We start from the raw sequence: 20965 nt of genomic DNA, 5'->3' as shown, positions 1-20965 counted from the left end.
AGTTTTTAGTGGCCTTTGCAGGTCCTAGTTAATTGTTTATAGTTATTACAGTTTTGTTCAACTTCAATAAAGTGACCCATTTAATTCCAGCTACATGTGTCCATGTTCTTACTCCGCATCCGGCGCAATCATGTGTTATATTTTGCAAAATTCCATGCCAGTTTCTACCAAAAATTAATTTGGGAAGCAGGCAGGGAAGGTTGCAAGTAGAGGGGACAAAGAAAAGCTGAAACTCTCTTCTGGGCTGCAGGAATGGTGCTGAAATTCTGAACATCATGACATCATCCCGCACATATCTTTGTTCCTACAGCCTCACAAAGGGATTATCTGTACATGGCATGGAGCTAAAATCCTTTGGTGAGCTGCAAAAACTTTTGGGAGCAAAAGGGCTGCCTGTCAAGAGGACCTCTATTTCACACAGACCTGGGAAATTGCTTAATAACTGCACCTGGGAGTCTTTTAATGAAGCAGTCACATGGGCTTGTTGCTAATGACCTCGCTGCTCAACAACCAAGACTCCCAAGGGAGCCAAGATGCTTCTCATAGAGCAGCATTCCCCAACCTTTCTGGTTTCATGGGCCGGCATGGAGAGGGGTAGGTTTTTAATCAAGTACAATTATTGACAAGTGTGCAAATCTGTCCTGAAAAGGATTTGCACAAATGTTGCTCCTTGTGAATTACAGTATTTACATTAATCTCTTCAACTCCAAAAGCTCCCGTCTCCTAAATAACTGCAAGTAGTACCTCTCCCCCCCCCCCCTGTATTTTCCATGTTTTTTCACTGCAAGCAAATATTCATATTCAGGAACATTTCCTGTTCAAAAATAGCTATTTGTTTCAGATTCCGTGCTTTAATACGTAACAATTTTAGCAAACAAATCAGCCATCACTTTGATAGAGTTATGGTACACAATATAAATACAAAGTGAAATAATGTCGCAATTATTATTATGCATGAGAAGAAAAACAGTAAAAGAATAAAGGAAAAATGTAAAACATGGTTCAAAGCCATTTGCACTTTCCCACCAGAACAGAGCAAAAATGAAAAACGAAAAGCAAAATAGAAAGATTTATACAGCACTATTATCAACAATAAACAACTACAGAACTTGGGAAGTCCAAGCATGGTAAGCATTCATGATCATGGCCTCCGAATAATAATAAATGAAAAGAGCATGATACAAAAAAAAGCAGTATCATTCATGAGAGCTGAAAAACTCTTAGAGAGGAAAAAAATTGAAATCAAAATTAGAGCAGCCAATAGAGCAATGAGACTACAAATAATAATAATGAGAATAGGAATGTCTATGTTTGCCAGCCACATTGCATAAATTCAAGACAGCACAGTCACCTGTCTGCTTCCGCTTAACACAGGAGTGATGAGTTGGTCTAGTATGTTTGATAGCAGGTTTTAAAATGATTTTCCTGGAGGGAGAGTGAGCCTGAACTTCAGCTTTTTTAGAAAGTTCAGCTTTCTTATACACAGCTATAGACAAGAAAACAAGAGCATACAATCAGAAATAAAAAAAATTGTAAGTAGAATATATTTCAACAAATCAACATATTGGCTACTGGTGCCAATTTAGCCATTTAACTCTGACTTGAGTGTACCAATGCCCCATGATCTATATTTAAGATATTATGGCTTTCACCATTTCTGTCATCCTATCAATACACATTCCTTCCAAAATTACACACTTACTGAAAATGCATATATTATTTTAATATGATGGGAAAGCAAACTCTTTCTATTCCAATCTGTATCTTTTCTAATCCATTCCCTTGTCTGAACATCCCAGACAACCTCAATGCTGGGCAACGTATGAAGCTATGGAAAGAAAAGAGCACCTATGTACATTAAGTACAAAGCGATCCTTGTGAGACATTTAGTTTTGAAGTCTCCCAAGCTAGCTGTGCTTTGATTCAGAGAATTGGACATTTACCTTCATTCAAATTAAATGAAGTCTTCTGGATACTTATCTCTCTCTCTCTCTCTCCCTCTCTCCCTCTCTCTCTCTCTCAGTAAAGATTAGAATTGAAAGTACTCACATGGAAGCCGTGATAATTCATGAGGTGGAAATGGTGCTACGTGGATACTCGGCACCAATATTATTAGAGTAGAGAAATATGATGCTGACAGTATTAATGAATCTTAGGAGATGAATTTCTTTTTGTATGTTTATTTGCTGTTACCACCAGCATAAAAGTGAAGTGATGGAAGGAGTATGGATCATATGTCATACTGTTAGCACAAATGTATGTCCTTAATGAAAAAGTATACAGATGAGCAACCCACAGTACAGCATAAAAGGAAAAAGAGCAAGTATTATATAAACCTTTTTTCCTTCTCACTTCATCTCTGGAGACTGTGCTAGGTTCCTTTTTAGCTATTTTTCTTTCAGGAGTAGACATCCTGCCTCTCCCAGTTTTTAAGGGTTTTTCTTTTTTATGTTTATCAAGAGATGGTCTCCGCAATTCTCTCTCTGATTTCTCCTCTTTAGGAACAGTGTCTAACTGTTCTGTCATGATGCTCCTATCATCATCTGCAGGATCAGAGTAAATTATAACAAAAAAAGATTAGTTATTTGTACTTTGCTGGGTTATAATCTTTTCAACAATTTGGTTGATTCATGCTTGCATTATTTTAATAACATTCATGACTGCACTACCATTAATTATTTTTCATTATTAATATAGTATATTGAAAGCAAAATGAATGAATGAATGAAAAAGCATAAGGCACACCTTGTGTATCCACCCATATGCTGTCGGTATCCAGGACGGAGTCATCAATTGTAGTTTCATCTTTATAATCGTCATATACTTCTGTCTTGTAATCAGTTGCTGGGATTTCTTCCTGTTCAGCTGAGTCAGGAGGTTCCAAAGCCTTTTCTTTTGAGTCTGCTTCAACGTGAGCAATAACCTTTGCCTCCATATCCAGCTCTTCAGTAGAGAAACCTTCTCCGCCTGTTTCAGCCTGTGCAGTTTCAGCAAAGCGAACACTGTGGGAATTGGCTTCTCCTTCATCAATGGTTGTCTGTATAATTGTAATGAAATCATCCTCAACTGTAACAACAGATTCTATTACTCCTTTGAGTTCAGGTATCTCCACAGGGACAGCTTTACATTCTTCTTCACTGGGTCTCTCCAAGTCCTCTTCTTTACTCATTTGCTTACTGGTTTCCTCTTCTTGATATTTTTCCTCCTCTTGTCCTTCTGCTTGCTTGATCTCTTCCTCCTCTTTTTCTTTAGTCTTTTCTTCATATTCATCTTTCTTAATCTCTACTTCATGTTCTTTCACATGCTTAATGTCTTCATGTTGTTCTATATTTTTAATCTCTTTTTCGTGTTCTTCCCTTTGCTTGATTTCCTCTTTTGTTTGTTTTACTTCTTCCTCTTGTTCTTCTATTTGCTTAAGCTCTTCCTTTTGTTCGACTTCCTCTTTTTCTTTTTCTTTCTCATATTTTAAATCATAGGGTAACTTTTCAACATTCTCAGTGCCAGTTATTGCCACCTTATCTACTTGATCTTCTTTATGCTCTATTATGCTCTCCATTTGAGTTTCTGTGGTTTCTTCTTCAATAATTTTTGATATACTTTTTTCTGTAGCAGATTGTCCTGATGGAAAATGTGCTGTTTTTTCTTCCTCTGGTAAAGATGGGCTTTCTCGTTGTATTTTGTCCTCTTGTGGCTTTGAAATTTCTCCAGATAATCCTTCTTGCACTTGACCATTATCTCCACTTGATTCATATGATTCTTCTTTATCTACTGCTTCTTGGTGCACCAAATCAGGCTTGGGGCCTTTTTCCTTAATTTCAATTTCAGACAGTTTAGTTGTATCTTTCATATGATTAGATTCCAATTTTGCACATAGATCAGGTTCTTGATGTATTGTAACAAGGACCTTCTCGGGATCTTCCTTATTCTGCTCTGAAACTAATTCAGTGATATGACTTTCTAATTTACTTTGATACTCCTGTTCTACTTGCCGAGCAGCAGAATCCATATCATGTTTTATAGCATCATAGTCTGGTTTGCAGGACAATTCTGCCTTATCTATATTTGCAGCAACGTGAATAGCATTTTTTTCTTTCTTAATTGATGATGGAATTGTTTCTGGCTCAACTAGAGTTTTATCATTAACATCTACTAGCTCTGAACCAAGCTTTATTTCATGTTCAGTATCTTCAGAAAAAGATACTTCTTTAGCATCAGCTTGTTCCTCACTTTTTTCTAACACAGTATCTAATTTATCAATAGCTTTTCTCTCCAGTTCAAAGTCCTGGCCCCAAACCGGGGAGTCTTCAGAGACCTCTTTTTCTTCACAGGACCTCTCAGCTGCTGCCAACTTCACTTCTATCAATGAGAGATCTGTAACTACACCTCTCCTCATTTTCTCCTCATAAGAGCAGCTTTCTCCTGACAAATTCTCACTGTCCTGAACTGGAGATGGTAATGGTACTGTGTATTTGTTGAAAACACAGTAGCCTAAATCTTCTATTTGATTGTCAGCTTTTAGAGTCATGTGATTTTCATCAGTCATAAGCTGCTGAACTGCTGAACTGTCCTCAACAACCACCTCTGAAAGAACAGGTTTCTGTTGTGCAACCTCTGTATCTGCACTCACAGATGCTACTCTTGACCTTGTACCAGCTAAATCTAACATTTCAGGTAAGTCAGGAGCCATTACAGTTCCATTTTTGTAATAATCTTTAGCTAGGAAAGGCGATTCATATAAGGGCTCCACCTGAATCTCTCCTGATTCTTTAAATTTGGACTCTTCTGTCCTCTCTTCTCCTTCTGCTGGTTCTTCTTCTTCTCCTTCTTCCTCTTCTCCTTCTTCTTCTTCCCTATTTTCTGTTGGGAAGGAAGGAGCTTTTTCTATTCCTGGGGTGGTGGCGGGCAAGTAATCATCACCTTCATCTCCACTACCTGTATCTAAAATATCTGAACCTAAAGGTGAAAGATCATGACCACGTCCAAAGTTAAATCCCAGTGCTATAGAATCTAAGCAGGACATTGGGAGATTAATTGACATACTCCTCTGTTCTATAGCAGATCTTCCACCAAGCCCTAAGCTCCTGCTGAGAGTTAAATCATCTTTATTTTTACTGTGAAGTTCTCTCTTATCTCCATACACATTTGGGTCAATAGTATACATTCTTTCTGGAGGAGAGCTAGGTTCCTTGGCATCATCTTCTGGGAAACTCTGGGCAAGCGTACTGTATCCAATTTGATGAGCAGGTGGGCTGGGTTGCTGAGGTGTTTCTGGCTGATAGTCATCAGTCTCCTTTTTAGATGCATGGGAATTTTTATGGTAAATATCATAAGTCTGGTCTTTTGAATCACTCAGTTCATAGTAATCGTTGCCTTGCGGTACTTTATCACTCTTGATAACTTCATCTTTAAGAGTGGAAGTTTCAAAATATGTAGACATACCTGATTTATCTTCTTCTATCCTCATTTGATGAGGATCTGAATCTGTAACAGGAAACGTTTTACCTTTCCCTTCTTTTTCTTCCTGAGGCTCTTTATGTGCTTCAGATGGGGTTTTCTCTATGGTTTCATGTAATGTAGCAGTATCCAAATGCTCTTCATATTTTTCAGGAAAAAAATCTTTACTGAATCGGTCTGCCATGACCTCAGCACCATGTGTTTTCTCTTCTTTTTTACTATTCCATGTTGTTGATTCCCCTATCCCCAAATCTTCTGCTTTGTGTGCATCATATGCTGCTTTAGGATCAATGTCTTTTCCCATGACTTCTTTACTCAGAGTGGTTGGTTTTTGGTCACATGCGGCAAAAGGTTGATCATCCGGTTCTCTGAGCCTCTGTCTACTGGATATGGAGTACCTCTCTTCGTCACTTTCATCCTCAGTCATATCTTTCTCTTCTTCCCAAAGGGGAACCTTACTTGGAGTTTGTTCTACAATGGCTTGTGAGGCACTTGTAGCCACCACTGCAAAATCTTCTTCCTGTATTTTTATGTGCTCTTTGTTCATTGTTTGATCTTTTGAAAGGTCTTTGGTAATCTCTGTAATAGCAGACTTTTGTGTTGTTTTGCTACTCTCTTCTGGTTCAGACATACGTCGAACACCTGGTAAGGTTTCAGGAAAAAAGGCACTTGTTACTGTGCCTATGTCCACTATAGATTCTGAGCATAAAGAAGAACCAATGCTTGCAGGAGAGGTAAAGTCATTTTTTGTAATAGTCATCTGATCATCTTTAGATTCCAAGGGTGATGCTTCTGTTGCAGATTTCTGGTACTCTGTGGCCTTTTCATCTAGTGTACTTTTCTTATGCAACTCTGTTGACAAATCTCTTTGCTCTTGAGATGTGGAAGCCTTCTCTTCTTTCTTTTGCAGAGTGGCCTCCAAAGTTTCTCCCAACCGAGATGTTGATGTCATCTCTTCTTCTGTGAGCTGTGGTTCTCTCATTTCTATAGTCTCTGTTTTTGCTGGCTGTGGAACTAAGGCATCTTGGATGGGGTGCTCACTGGGTTTACTTCCTTTCTCTTCTTCCTTGGTGCTCAAGGGTGTAGCTGCGAAAAGGCTCGTACCTTCCAGTCCATGGATTTCCATCTTCGAGGCTGAAAGTAAATCTGTAGTTGTTGCATTGGATTTTAGAACAGTTTACAGAAATCATTTATAAAAGTAGTTTATAGCATAATGTGGCATGGCAAAGTCATAAAAATATGGCTACATGCAACTAGAAAAACTTATTAGAGATCTGTTTACTTTATTATTGTTTTACTCTCTTGGTGCACTATTAATAATCTTATATTGATTAACCTAGATGTATTTTGTTATACTTGTAACAATTATTAGATTAAAAACAAATCCAACTTCACCTTAGAAAACTTTACTATGCAATGAAGTTGAGATAAGATTCTGGAATGTAACAAATATGAATATAATTACATGTGTATGTGTGAATTCATTTATGTGCTATAGTTAAAATCTAAAGCCCTGTATCCATTTAATGATATTATTCCTTTTATCTGATTCTGACCAAATCATGGTAAAAATGAAATGGATATACCAATCAACTTTTCGCACAAATTGGGGAATGAGGGGACTGCTTTTTAAATAATTTTTTAAAAAAATTCTAGTATCATAAAACTATTCTTAACAAACACAAGTTTATGATAGAATGTTTATACCTACAACTGTTTCATATAAAATCACTGTACTGCAACTCTGAAACATTGTTGAAAAACTGAGGTTGAATATTTAACATTTAAAAATAATGGAATTCAATTATTAATCTTTGTGTATATTACACATTCACATTTATTGTAAGGTTGTTGCAGGCTTTGACAGTGACTCAGAAGTAGTGTTCCATACTTCTCTCAACCCCAAGGACAATACCTCACTGCTATTCATTCAAGCATGCATATCTTTTCTTGGACTTTCATGACACCTGAAGAAAATATAAATTAATTTTAATAAATCAAGTTCTTAAAGAAGTGCATCTTTAAAATAATTTATAGTAGTAACTACATCTATTTTGTGGCTCAAATGGTATACTGAAAAAAGGCAACTGTGTTTTAATGAATAGGCATTGTATTTGAACTTGAGTGAGGTATAAAACAGTAATTCCAAATCATTTTTAAGCAAACATAACCCTAATTTATATAACAGCACTTTTTCAAAACATTTTATGAAGTTCTCCTAAATCAATTATTGAGGTTGTGTATGTATTTGTCTCTATATGTACAATACACACAGACACACCGAAAGAGAGACAAAGACACACGCATCAGGGTGTAACAATGGCTACCCATTTATACATATTTAAAGACCAGATCTGACCTTGGCATTGAATTCTTAATTATTTCAGTAGGAACTATTTCAGCTCAGTAAGCAGAAAAAGGCATATTTATTTTGAAATAATTAAAATTATGCACATTTCTCCAGAATTACTGGCAAGCCCAGGAATCAGTGAGGCATCTGAATTGGGCTGCAAAACATACAATTGTTAGTAGCATCCTTTTCAACAAACTTCTCCATTTGCAAAGTTGGTTAGGAAGTATGGGTTGTGAAACATATAGGAATTATCGTACATCTGAGCAGCTAGATATTGGAAATAACTTTTCTAAAAGGAGAAAAATGGAGGAAAAAAACTACCACAATTGGAAGGATTTCTTGTATTTCTAATGTAATCTTCTGCCCTTGATTTATTTCCCAGAGAAATTGCATTTTGCAAGACTGGAATTCTTCAATGATTTTGTAACACACACACACACACCCCAGATTCAGGATAAAGAACTCCAATAATAAACAGCTTTCTGATAACAGTGAAATAAAGCAGTTTAAAGCCACACAATATAATTATTAGAATCAATTCCACACTAGGAAATTGGTTTCCATATGCAGAGTAGCCTCCTGGGTCAGAACTAGGAAAAAATGCTTCTTCTAGCTGATGAACATCTGAGATAAATGGCTTGATGGAAAGCAATGTCCAGTCCAGAATTCAGGCTGCAACAATGATTGACTAGATTGATACCTCAGGAAGTGTGATGATGAACCATGAACCATCTTTAAGTCTGGCAGTTTTGACTACTGTATTGTAGTCAATTGTAGTACTGTAGACTAATAGTCCTTGAACAATCTATCCTCAATAAAGAGATTTAATTTTTTTAAATGCAGTTAGAATCAATGATGTGAAAATGAAATGTTGTGCTATGTGAAGAATTATACTTGCTTCATTTGTATAGTAAAACCCATTAATTTCTGTGGATTTTATAAGGTGGTGGAGGAAAGAGATCAGCTCCCTGATAAAGCATAATGCCCAGATTCCCAAGTTATTTTAAAAAATGCACAGCTTCTTATCCCTCTGGAAGCTGAGCTTCAAAACAAAAATATATTGCTTCTAGTTGGAAAGGAAGCTTGTGCCAACTTTTTAGCCAGTAGATAGACAGTTCTACAAAAGACTAAGAAAAGATATACATATATTGCCTGGAAACAGACAAATATTTTTGCTTGCTTTATTTTGAATCTTCCATAATAGGAAATAATTTCTGCCTTAGAAAAAAAACAATTTAGAAATCTATGATTAAATAATAATAAATGGAATGCCTGAGCAAAGCATTCATAAAGAACTAATTCATCAAGTATGCTGGTACAAGTAAAGTACCCTTCCTTGAAGCAAAGCATTAAAATATAGTACTTTGAACATTTGGGAAGCTGTCATGATTGCTTCAACAGGTGCCTCTAGTTTTCTGCACCTACATGTACATGTGTTATGGCTGCTAGGGAAAAAGAGCTGTGTCGGCGTATGAAAATAGAAACATCCAGGGACAGCCTTCAAAACAGCCGTGAGAACTTTCTAGGGGACACAGCTGTTTCAAAGGGCCGTGCTTTCCTTATATTAATGTCTTTTCAAATATGCTCTTTCAAATGCTCTGCATAGGGCCTTTATGTGACCCCCGAAACACATGGTGAGAAAAAAAGCATTAGATCTTTATTATTTACATTTCCCATAGACTTCATTGCTTCCAAAATGAAAAATTCAGCATCCAAAATATCCCAGGATCAATCCCCGTCTCCTGCAGATAGATTCAGAACTAAAAACCAAGTGAAACCTATGCCAGCTGGGCATTCTTATTGTTTGTCAATTCCTTTTTCCAAATTAAAATACATGCATTAGACTGAGAGTGAGAGATAAGATAACATGTAGCAAAGTGTCAGCCTCCTATCTTAATTTTCAAGGTTCTGCTTAATTTCTAATGACCCCAAAAGCTGGGCCTATGTTTGATTTACTTGAAGTGTTTTGTTAAGTTCATCTCTCCCTCTCTCTCTCTCTCTCTCTCTCTCTGTCTCTCCCTCCCTCCTCTCTCTTTCACTTTGTGTAAACACACACCATAGTCTTACACAATGTTGTAAGTTCAATTTTCTGTTATCCTATTTCCTATTATTTATGATTATACCATTCATTAAATACTGATTTTTCAGTGAACATTTTATTACACCTCATTTCAACCATTAATTCTTTCCTAGGAAAATTACAAACAATTTAGATCATATCAGAGAATGTGGCAAATTAGTTTTGTCTCAAAAATATCCTGTTGAATTGATTTACAAGGATAAACTAGTCAGTTTTCAGGTTTACAAAGTCTGCATGGGAATCTATCATCTTCAACAATTAATTCCAAATTATTGCTTGATTTGAGGGAATAAATGAATTAATTAAATTCATTTAATGCGCATGAAAATGAATGTCATTCCTACACTTTCTACCTGTCTTGTTCAGTGACTCAGTAAAATAACTTATTTTCAATTATTTTATTGTATGTTTCATTAGATAAGTCACTTTTGACACAAATGATGTGAAGATTCATCAATGAGTAGAATCTTTCATTTAAAAAAAATGTTAACAGTAAACTAAGAGGTCAAATACCTATGGAGGGGAAATGTAAACATGGAAGAAGAGAACATAAATCATTTCCAGTGCTGGAATCCCAAGCGAAACTATCCTGATCACAAAATTCTCATTACTTGAGATTATGTTCATATATGTTCCCTATCACAAATAGCTTGGGTTACATGTTTGTTGATATAGTCAAGGGGTGATGAATACTTAGTGAAGTAAGAAGCAAAGTTAGTTTGTAATATTTGCAGCTGTTGTGATATACTGTATGTTCAGCTAGGAGAGCCTTAACTTCCCAAAAATATTCCTGGAATAAAAATTAATTTTAACCAGTCCACAATTATTTGTTCAAGGGTTTGTGTGCAGAGAACTGTGAGTATATATCTAGATTAAATTTAATCTGGTTTATTAAGAATAAGCAATATAAGTCAGTGGAAATTTATGAGTTTTGTATTTAGTCCTTCACTATAATATCCAATATGATTCATGTGATTTTTCTTCTCACACTGGGACTTCCACTCAGATAAACAGCTGGAAAGAAAGATAAAACGGATGCAAACTCAAAATCCTGGCAATGGCAAACAAGTATTATGGTGGGCTGCAATGAATGGTAAAGATATGATATAAGCAGCAATAGCCTTAGGGAAATTGAGGCAGAATGTTTTGAAGCATAAGCAAAAGTAGATTGCAGAGCACAAACGAACTTTACAAAGTAAGCATTTTAAGCCATAGTCAGGGTTAATCAGTTTGCTTCTTGAAATGAAAAACAGATGAACCTCTGTACCAAAATGAAATGAAATATATATAAAGGCACAAATAGCAGCAATGTGACTGGCAAACACATCTGCAACGAGGAGGGACAAGGGATGGCATATCGGGTTGGCTGCACTGCAAATGGTATCATGAATAGAAAACACTCCCTTAAAAAATCAGGAATCTACTGCTGTGGTGGGAAACCATGTCATCATACAGCCTTTGGCTTGCCATGTGCACACTCTTCAAGCATAATAACAAGAGCATTAACCATGAGGACAATGGGAAGAAAAGCCAATGACAGAATGGGGAGAAAATTGAATAGCAGCTCCTATGCAGTCAAGACATGCAGGTCCCTAATGCAGGCATACCTTCCTCACCGGAGGAAGGCAGTTTTGCTTTTGAGGTTTCCTTTCCAATGAGGATTATATTTTCCTCATTGTGATCCACTTGATCTTCAGGAAGGGAATCCTGCTGGGCCTCTGAGAAACCCTCTGTTTGTTCCAAAGGCTCAGCAGGCTCACTCCTTTTCTCATACTTCTCATCAAAGGGAGCCTCAGGTTTGGGGTCATCAGCCATGGGACCTTTGACTGTTTCTTCTTCCTCTTCTTCTTCTTTGGGGGAGCAGAAAGGAGAAGGAAAGTATGGAAAAATGAGGCAACAGCTTCAAGATTAACAGATATTATATGGTCTATAATCATTCATGTACAGAAGCTTTACGTTTACGTTTACCTTTTACAAGTATTATAAAATTGGTACGCACTGTTTTCTTTAAAAAAAAAATGAAATAAGTCAGTATTCAAAACAGGACATCATCAGCTGTACCTGTTCTTGACATTTTCCATGGAGAAAATGATGAGGAATACTTCAAAAACTTATTATGATGTGAAATGAAGGTAGGGAAGTCAAATACCTCTGTTTCTGCCCTCTGAGATTCAAATGTTGTACAAAATACAGTGGACAGGCCTTAGCAAGTCTACAGTCATTGACAATAAAATAACAGAAGTAGGTTTTTCAGGCAAGATTTTAGATAAATAAGACCATTTTAATATTATTGGATATTTCAACCCTATTATTTTAAGTGTGGGTTCTACAATTTACATGCAGTTATTTACATTAAAATATAACCATATATGTATTATAGACAGTGTCCATTATTTTCCCCCATTTTTATTTTATTTTCATATTGATATATAAAATATTGTTTTGGATTAGTTAGGCTTTTTATCTATAGCCTCATTTGAAATGTATTGATATTTTCTATGTTTGGTGTTACCTAAATAAATAGACCTGTATTACAATCAAAGACCATCAATATAATAATAATTTTTAAAAAAATCCAAGAACCATTTCAGATTCTTAGAATCTAGACATTTTAGTATCTCTTTGATCCTAGTAGCAGATTCTTGGGTGATAAATGTAGTCCTTCACTTACAGCAGTTCGTTGACCATTCAAAGTTGGTCGTCACCCAAGTCAACAAAGACATGCTGAGGTTCTTGGACATCTGGAGACAAATGACTTATAAAATTCATGACTTTTGGCTGACCAACCAAAATTGACCCATTGTAAAAGATGTACATATCTCGCTATGATGAAGGCACACATTTGCGACGAATCCCCACTGCTGCTGCGCAGAATCTGGCCACCTGTGCTGTAATTATGGCCTGTGCATCTTTAAGCAGCTACTCATTTGTAGCTTTTAAGAAAATTACAAAATGTATTTTAAAAAACAACGAGGAGCATACATTTTTCTGTGGAATTTTCTTTAAAAATAGTATTGCATAGAGAAATTGCTTTATTTTCCTGGTAGTTTTCTGTAAAAGTCCATTCTTGTCACATGAGATACAGGAGGAACTGTCAAATTTACATTGTCACAGCAGCATCACATGACATATCAGGATTCCCCCCCTTCACTAAACTGGGCGTGGGCGTGGCCAGCACATGACGCATCTGGTCCATAGGCCGTAGTTTGACAGCCCTGACATAGAAGGAAGACTAAATGAACAGCTGAGCAGAATCGGGCTAATGTTCCTTGGGAACTATTTGGGGTAATATTTCAACTTTAAGGAATGTTAGCTTTAGTTCAAGAGGCTTAGAAAATTAATTTCAAACAACTGTTACAAAAAAACTGCAGGACTTTTTTTGAAGAATATTTAATATAATGCAACTATAAAGACATGGCCTTTGAAGAGTCCCTCTTTTTCTCTCTCTTTCATATTCTTGAGGACCAAATAGTGAAATGTTTGTTGCAAGATCAGGACACAAAGCCTGTCCATATTGTACTTGCTTTGTGATATCATATTTATACGTAAGAGACAGAGTTCACATTACATCATGATGCACATTTTGCCTTTTTGACAAAAGACAGATTCAGCAGGCATCTATGAGTAATCCTCCAGCTTTGGGTCAGCTGATCTGTATAGCCAATTAATCAAATAAATGTATTAGGCAGCATTTTTTTTTGAGATCAGTCATATGTAATATGATTTTCCATGGGAAAAATATCTGTTTCTCAAGAGGCAACGTATGTTTGACTGATAAGTTGGAGGAGGAAAGATATATGTCACAACCCTTCAGTCCCTAGATAAGTTTGTCATGGCACAAGCAGGATTATTTGTAGTCTAATGGAATAAGTATTGTTTAAAATGTTTGAGAATAATAATAGCCTGAAATCAATGTATGGGATATTAAACTGTGACTCTGATTTTTATTGAAATTTTAAAACAGGTCATCATTTGCTAATGAAATTTCTAAAATTTCAAGATCCTTACCTGAAGAAAACTATTATAAGTAATAATTGAATGCTTATTTTTAAGCCTCTGTATTACTGCTTATTTTTAGGCCTCTGTATTATTGTATCGCAGACACTGTAATATGTCTGCGATACAAACATATACTGTAACCTCCTAATACCAGCTATATAGGGAGAGAAGAGAATTCAAGTTTTATACCTCATTTATCCACTGTTGTCCATTATCTTTTGTTGAAATGATCACAAAGTGAATGGAAACTTTCATCATACCTGTTCCATGAAAAAATTTCACAGAGGCAAAATGGTGCTTTGGCATGAATTAAGTTTGTTCTGGCACCATCGTTATTACGATAGTAGCTGAACAGCAAATAATTTTACACAAAGGAATATTTAATTTAACTGCTGTTGGAGACTATTGAATTAAAAAATAATAATAAAGCTAATTTCTGGTGGAGAGAAAACAATTAAAATGTCTTCTAGTTACAGTTAATACTTTAGAAAATGTAGCTCTTAACTTGCAATTCACCCTTTTATTTCAAATTTTTATTCAAAGACATATATGCTTAAAATAAAAGCTCTTTTTTATTCAACATTTCTTTCTCAGTTAGCCTCATGGAGTGCATTAAAGACAGAAAGATAAATTGCCTATGGAACTCTATGCCTAACTCTGTTTGACTAAATGGATCAGACACCATTCAGGAAACCTTGCCAATTGAAATCTAAAGACAATAATGTCTATATTCAACTTAGTTCTATTAAAATTGTATTAGTTACTTTACTCCTCCCCAGCAGTACAAACATATCCACTCATTTTTATATATAAGTGAACTAAGCTATGAAAGTAGAAAAATGAAGCTACAGCTGCAGACCCTGCTGAAACAGACCTAAAAGAGATCTGACTCATTCCCTCTCTTTCTTTTGAATTTGCCCATCAACTTTTGGTAGGGTAGCCATAGAATGAATTACACTTGAATTGCAGAGGAAGAAAAAAGAAGCTGGGTCCAAGTCTACATGATTTTCAGATCTTAGATGTATCCCTCAGAGCCCTTCCAACAATGATCACTGCAGTGTAACTTTTAATGAGACCAAATTGGAAAACGATTAAATACATGGACAGTCATCTTATTATCAATGCTAAATGGATATATTTTTTATTATATTTAAACTTAAATATCATTAAATTATATATAATTTTCCTTCATTTTGGCCATACTGTACTTTCATTTCCTTATTACAGTATTATTGAACATATTTATTTTTTGCATATATATTGCCTAGTGTCAATAGAGTATATAAATTACATGTATTTCTAGACTACTCTCAAAGCAATACCAATGACAGGCTCATCTAATGTTTAAACCATTTTCTGAGCTAAGTTGAACTGAGAGAAAATGCCTGAAGCAAAGTCATCCAGCAAGTTTGGAAACTGATCAGTGCTTGAAACTGGGTCTATTTCGATGCAGTCTAACACAGCAGCATTTACTGATGGGTTTTTTTGCCCTGGTTCCACAGACTTGGGAAAGCTCAGGATTCCAATTTTATTTCTGGCCTGGAGAAAAGAGTGTCTTATAGCTGTTAATTCTTGACTCCAAATAATTTTAGTTGCATATACCTGCAGCTAATACACACAAAGCCATAATAACAGAATATCTGGCTTTTTAATTCTACTCTGTGCAAACAAGTGAAAAGGCAGGCATTACTATTTGCATCCCACTGAAATAAATTGGGAGTAACTCAAGAGTTGGTAGCATATTTTGGACTAACCCAGGCCATGTAAGTAAACCTGTATCAATATCTGGGTTGCTTGAGTACTTACTGCAAGGCCAGCAGTTGAACTAGCCTCCCAGTAAGCTCACTACTCATACATGCCTTTTAATCTTTTTTCTCCAGTTCAGAGATTTAAAAGAGGAAGGTATGCCAAGTAGGTACATGATATTGCTGTGGACTATTGCAATAAATTAAAACAGCAGCTAAAAAGACAAACACAATCCTAAGCTGCATCAACAGGGGGATACACTCCAAGACCAGGGAGGTATTAATACCACTCTATAACGGCCTGGTCAGACTACATCTGGAGTTCTGCATTCAGTTCTGGTTACCACATTTCAAAAGAGAAGGTGCAGAAAAGAGCAACCAAAATGATTAGGGGACTAGAAACCAAGACTTATGAAGAGAGATTGCTGGAACTGGGCATGGGTGGCCTAGAGAAAAGAAGGGCCAGGGGGCACATGATAGCAGTCTACAGGTACTTGAGGGGTTGCCACAGAGAGGAGAGGGTCACACTGTTTTCCAGGGCACCAGAGAGCCAGACTAGGAACAATGGTTGGAAGCTGACCAAGGAGAGATTCAACCTAGAAATAAGGAAGAATTTCCTGACAGTCAGAGAGATCAACCAGTGGGACGTCCTGCCAGCAGAGGTTGTGAACTCCCCAACTCTGGACATTTTCAAGAGGAGATTGGACTGTCATTTGGCTGAGGTGCGGTAGGATTTCCTGCTTAAGCAAGGGTTTGCACTTGATGACCTGCAAAATCCATTTCATAATAATAAAAGTAATGAACAATTCATATGCCACAACATCATAGAAGAATTTTTTTCCAGAACATATTTCTAACATGGATGAGGAGGCAAATCTGGCATGTGTGACTGAAACCTGGCTGGGCCCAGAGGAAGGAGTTCCTCTCTCAGAAATATGCCCAGCCAGGTTTCAGGTATGGCATCAGCCTTGACCCCAGGGAAGGGGGGAGGAGTGGCTATTGTAGCCAGTGAGAACCTTTGCCTGCGTAGGCTTCTTGCCCCTGAGATTGCGGGCTGTGAGTCCCTCCTTGTGAAGTTGGATTTAGGGGTTCAGGTGGGCTTGTTACTCATGTACCTGCCTCCCAGCTGCGTGTCAACAGCCCTGCCTGTGCTTCTCAAGGAGGTGGCCGGGTTGGTGGTGGAGTTCACCGGACTTATTGTCCTGGGGGACTTCAATCTGCCCTCACTTGGTGGTTCCTCTGGACTAGCACAGGAGTTCATGGCCACCATGACAACAATGGACCTGACTCAAGTAGTTCAGGGTCCGACTCATGAGAGGGGGCACACACCCGACATGGTATTCATCTTGGAGCAATTGGGTAATGGTCTGAGATTAAGGGGCTTAGAAACATTGCCTTTGTCATGGTCAGACCATTTCCTTCTGTGGCTTGATTTCCTGGCTCCAATCCTCCCCCGCAGGGAGGCGGAACCGATTAGGAGGTTCCGCCCCAGACGACTGATGGACCCAGAGGGCTTTAAGAGGGCACTTGGGGTTTTACCAGATTCACTCGTCCACAGCTCAGCGGAGTCTCTTCCTGAGGCCTGGAACAAGGCTGCAGCCGAGGCTCTTAACCGAATTGCGCCATTGCAACCTCTCTGTGGCACTAGACCCCGTAGAGCTCCAACAAGCTCCGGGAGTTGAAACGCCAGAAGAGACGTCTAGAGAAGCGATGGAGAAAGAGTAAGTCCAAATCCGATCAAACACTTGTAAGAGCTTTTATTAAGACCTACAAAGTGGCGCTCAAGGGGGCAAGATGTGCGTACCATGTCACCTTGATTGCATCAGCAGAATCCCGCCCGGCCGCTCTGTTTAGGGTGACCCGCTCCCTTCTAAATCAGGGGGGAGTTGGGGAGCCCTTTCAGGGCAGTGCCGAGTAATTTAACTCATTTTTCGCTGATAAAGTCACTCGGATCCAGGCAGACCTCGACTCCAATTGTGTAGCAGTATCGGCTGACAACGAGTCAGTCGAGGTAACTGGGGCTAAACGTCTTTGTCCATCTGTCTGGGAGGAGTTTGACACCTGATGAAGTGAACAAGGCCATTGGAGCTGTGAGTTGCACCACCTGTTTACTGGATCCGTGTCCCTCTTGGTTGGTTTCAGCCAGCCGAGAGGTGAGACGGAGCTGGGTCCAAGAGATTGTCAACGCCTCCTTGGCGAGGGAGCTCCTTATAAGGAGGCACTTGTGCACCCCCTCCCCAAGAAGCCTTCCCTGGACCCAGCCGTGCTTAACAACTATCCAGTCTCCAACCTTCCTTTTATGGGGAAGTTTGTTGAGAAGGTGGTGGCGCTCCAACTCCAGTGGTCCTTGGAAGAAGCCGATTATCTAGGCCCTCATTAGTCTGGATTCAGGCCGGGCTACAGCTTTGGTCACGTTGATGGATGATCGCTGGCGGGCCCGGGACAGGGGCTTGTCCTCTGTCCTGGTGCTTCTTGACCTCTCAGCGACTTTCGATACCATCGACCATGGTATCCTTCTGTGCCAGTTTGAGGGCTTGGGAGTGAGAGGCACTGTTCTCCATTGGTTCTCCTCCTACCTCTCCGGTCGGTCGCAGTCGGTGTTAGTGGGAGGGGTCAGAGGTCGACCTCTAGGTCTCTCCCTTGTGGGGTGCCTCAGGGGTTGGTCCTCTCCCCCCTGCTATTTAATATCTACATGAAACTACTGGGTGAGATCATCCAAGGGCATGGGTTGAGGTATCATCAGTATGCCGATGATATCTAGTTATCCACCCCATGTCCAGTCAACGAAGCAGTGGAAGTGATGTGCCGGTGTCTGGAGGCTGCTGGGGTCTGGATGGCTGTCAACAAGGTCAAACTCAACCTTGATAAGACGGAGTGGCTGTGGGTTTTGCCTCCCAAGGACAATTCCATCTGACCATCCATTACCCTGGGGGGTGAATTATTGACCCCCTCAGAGAGAGTTCGCAACTTGGGTGTCCTCCTTGATCCACAGCTAATATTGGAACACCATCTTTCGGCTGTGGCGAGGAGGGCGTTTGCCCAGGTTCACCTGGTGCACCAGTTGCGACCCTATTTGGACAGGGAGTCATTGCTCACAGTCGCTCATGCCCTCATCACCTCGAGGTTCAATTACTGCAACGCTCTCTACATGGGGCTACCTTTGAAAAGTGTTCAGAAACTTCAGATCGTGAAGAATGCGGCTGCGAGAACCATCGTTCCCAGATTCGCCTACATTTCTACAACACTCCGTGGCCTGCACTGGCTGCCAATCAGTTTCCGGTCACAATTCAAAGTGTTGGTTATGACCTTTAAAGCCCTACATGGCATTGGACCAGAGTACCTCCAGAACCGCCTGCTACCGCACGAATCCCACACAGTTGGCCTTCTCTGGGTCCCGTCGACTAAACAATGTCATGTAGCGGGCCCCAGGAGAATAGCCTTCTCTGTGGCGGCCCCGGCCCTCTGGAATCAACTCCCCCCGGAGATTAGAACTGCCCCCACCCTCCTTGTCTTTCGTAAATTACTCAAGACCCACCTGTATCGCCAGGCATGGGGGAACTGAGACACCTCCTCCAGGCTTTTATATTTCATGTTTGGTATGTATGTGTTGTTTGGTTTTAAATGATGGGGTTTTATATGTTTTTCCCTTTTAATATTAGATTTGTTCCACTGTAACATTGTTTTTACTATTGTTGTGAGCCACCCTGAGTCTTCGGAGAGGGGTGGCATACAAATCTAATAAATTATTATTATTATTATTATTATTATTATTATTATTATTATTATTATTATTAGCTTGATTCTATGGCAAGATATGGGAGGTTTCATCAAAAGATTGCATATACTGTAGATGGCACTTCAGCTACTGAAGATATACAATAACTTATTTGACTGTTACCAGTGAAGGGCTACCAAAATTTTTACTACCACACTGTGGGCGTGGCTTATGCAGGACGCCCTGCATTTTCTTTCAACATCTTTCAGTGCAAATGAGATGCTCTGGGGTGGAGCTCCGTTTTCACTACCCCACTGCGTTCCACCCCATCCGGGCAATGACCCACCCCTGACTGTTACCTAAACGCTGAAGCAAGGCCTGGTGTAAGCACCTATTTTAATATTTAAGAAATATTGAAACAATCAAAATTGCTATCATATTTTTTCCAAAGAATGAACCTGTTGCTCTTTCATATCAAAGATTATCCAAAAGATAGAACATTTAGAATTGATAAGTGTAATGAAATTCTATGAATGTATTAATGCAGATTTTTCTGTACTGTGTTTTTATATCTCCCATTCCTATTTTAATATGCTTTATTGCCCACTGATGTGGTCACATGACTAAACAATAAAATTTGGGGATTTGTGGGGTAATTTACTGTATTGATCAGGCAAGATTATCAAGGTTAACTTAAAGCAGAACCCTAGACAGCAGTACAGATATTTCTGCTGGGATTTTCATAGCCCAGATAGGACAGACTTTGCTTTCAACTTCAGCAATAGAAATCCTTTCCCCCCAATGTAAGCTGTTCAAATATCTTAGTTGACTTACACGGGGAGGAACATTTTTGTCAGAAATTGACAATAGCTAAGGGAATCCATCCCATATCAAACAGCAGCAGTTCTGGTGATGATGAGTAATCTATTGTATCTATTGACTTAAATTGGAATGGGGAAAAAAAATCTATAGTCAAAATTCCAACAAAATCTCTCTGATTTTAGGGTTGAGAAAAAAGTGAAATATTTGAGGATTATGCTAACAAGCACAAATACAAAACTGTTCCGAAACAATTGTATACCTCTCTAGGATGAGATTTAAAAAGACATATTAAGATGGGATAAATTTGGGGATTGCGCATGTGCCGAATTGCTTTCTAGGCATTTCACCTCTGGCTCCGAACAAAGATAAAATGTAAAGAGTTTTCTCCCTCTTAAAAAGACTATAAATCTTCCTTAGAAAAATATAGGAAGAAACAAGAATCTGTCGGCATCAAAGTGAGTTTGAAGATTTATGATTTCAAGCAAAGACGGAGGCGCTTTCGCTGTAACAAGGAAGTGATAAGTGAGTACAATAAATCTTAAAATGGCGGAGGGAGGGAAAGACCCCTCTAGTCTGGCTAACATTGAGCAGAAGTTAGATAAACTTCTGGAGATTTGTAGCGGGTTTGAAGAGAGATTCAACAAAGTTGAGAATAAAATGGAACAGATGGATTTAGAAGTTAAACAAATTAAAAAGGAAGGGGATTCTTCTGCTGGAAAGATACTGAAAGTTGAGAAACAAGTGATGGATTACGATGGAAAAATAAGACAAATAAATGACAGAATCGCAAATTTGGA

At 38.5% G+C, this 20965-nt stretch overlaps 1 protein-coding gene across 1 annotated transcript in view; it reads right to left on the bottom strand.

The window, feature by feature from the left end:
- Positions 1 to 20965, bottom strand: part of MAP2 (microtubule associated protein 2) — a 136016-nt gene that overhangs the window by 38711 nt on the left and 76340 nt on the right. The window contains exons 5-8 of the mRNA XM_070758313.1: positions 3389 to 6600; positions 2746 to 3223; positions 2337 to 2543; positions 1352 to 1486 (exon numbers count right to left, since the gene is read on the bottom strand). Coding sequence (XP_070614414.1) covers positions 1352 to 1486; positions 2337 to 2543; positions 2746 to 3223; positions 3389 to 6600 — 4032 coding nt within the window. The remainder of the gene's footprint in view (positions 1 to 1351; positions 1487 to 2336; positions 2544 to 2745; positions 3224 to 3388; positions 6601 to 20965) is intronic.

Source organism: Erythrolamprus reginae, chromosome 1 (genome assembly GCF_031021105.1).
Source record: "Erythrolamprus reginae isolate rEryReg1 chromosome 1, rEryReg1.hap1, whole genome shotgun sequence".
In the NCBI taxonomy this organism is placed as follows: Eukaryota; Metazoa; Chordata; class Lepidosauria; order Squamata; family Dipsadidae; genus Erythrolamprus; species Erythrolamprus reginae.
Note: the sequence above shows the minus strand (reverse complement) of the source record. Positions and strands in the feature narration are given on the sequence as shown.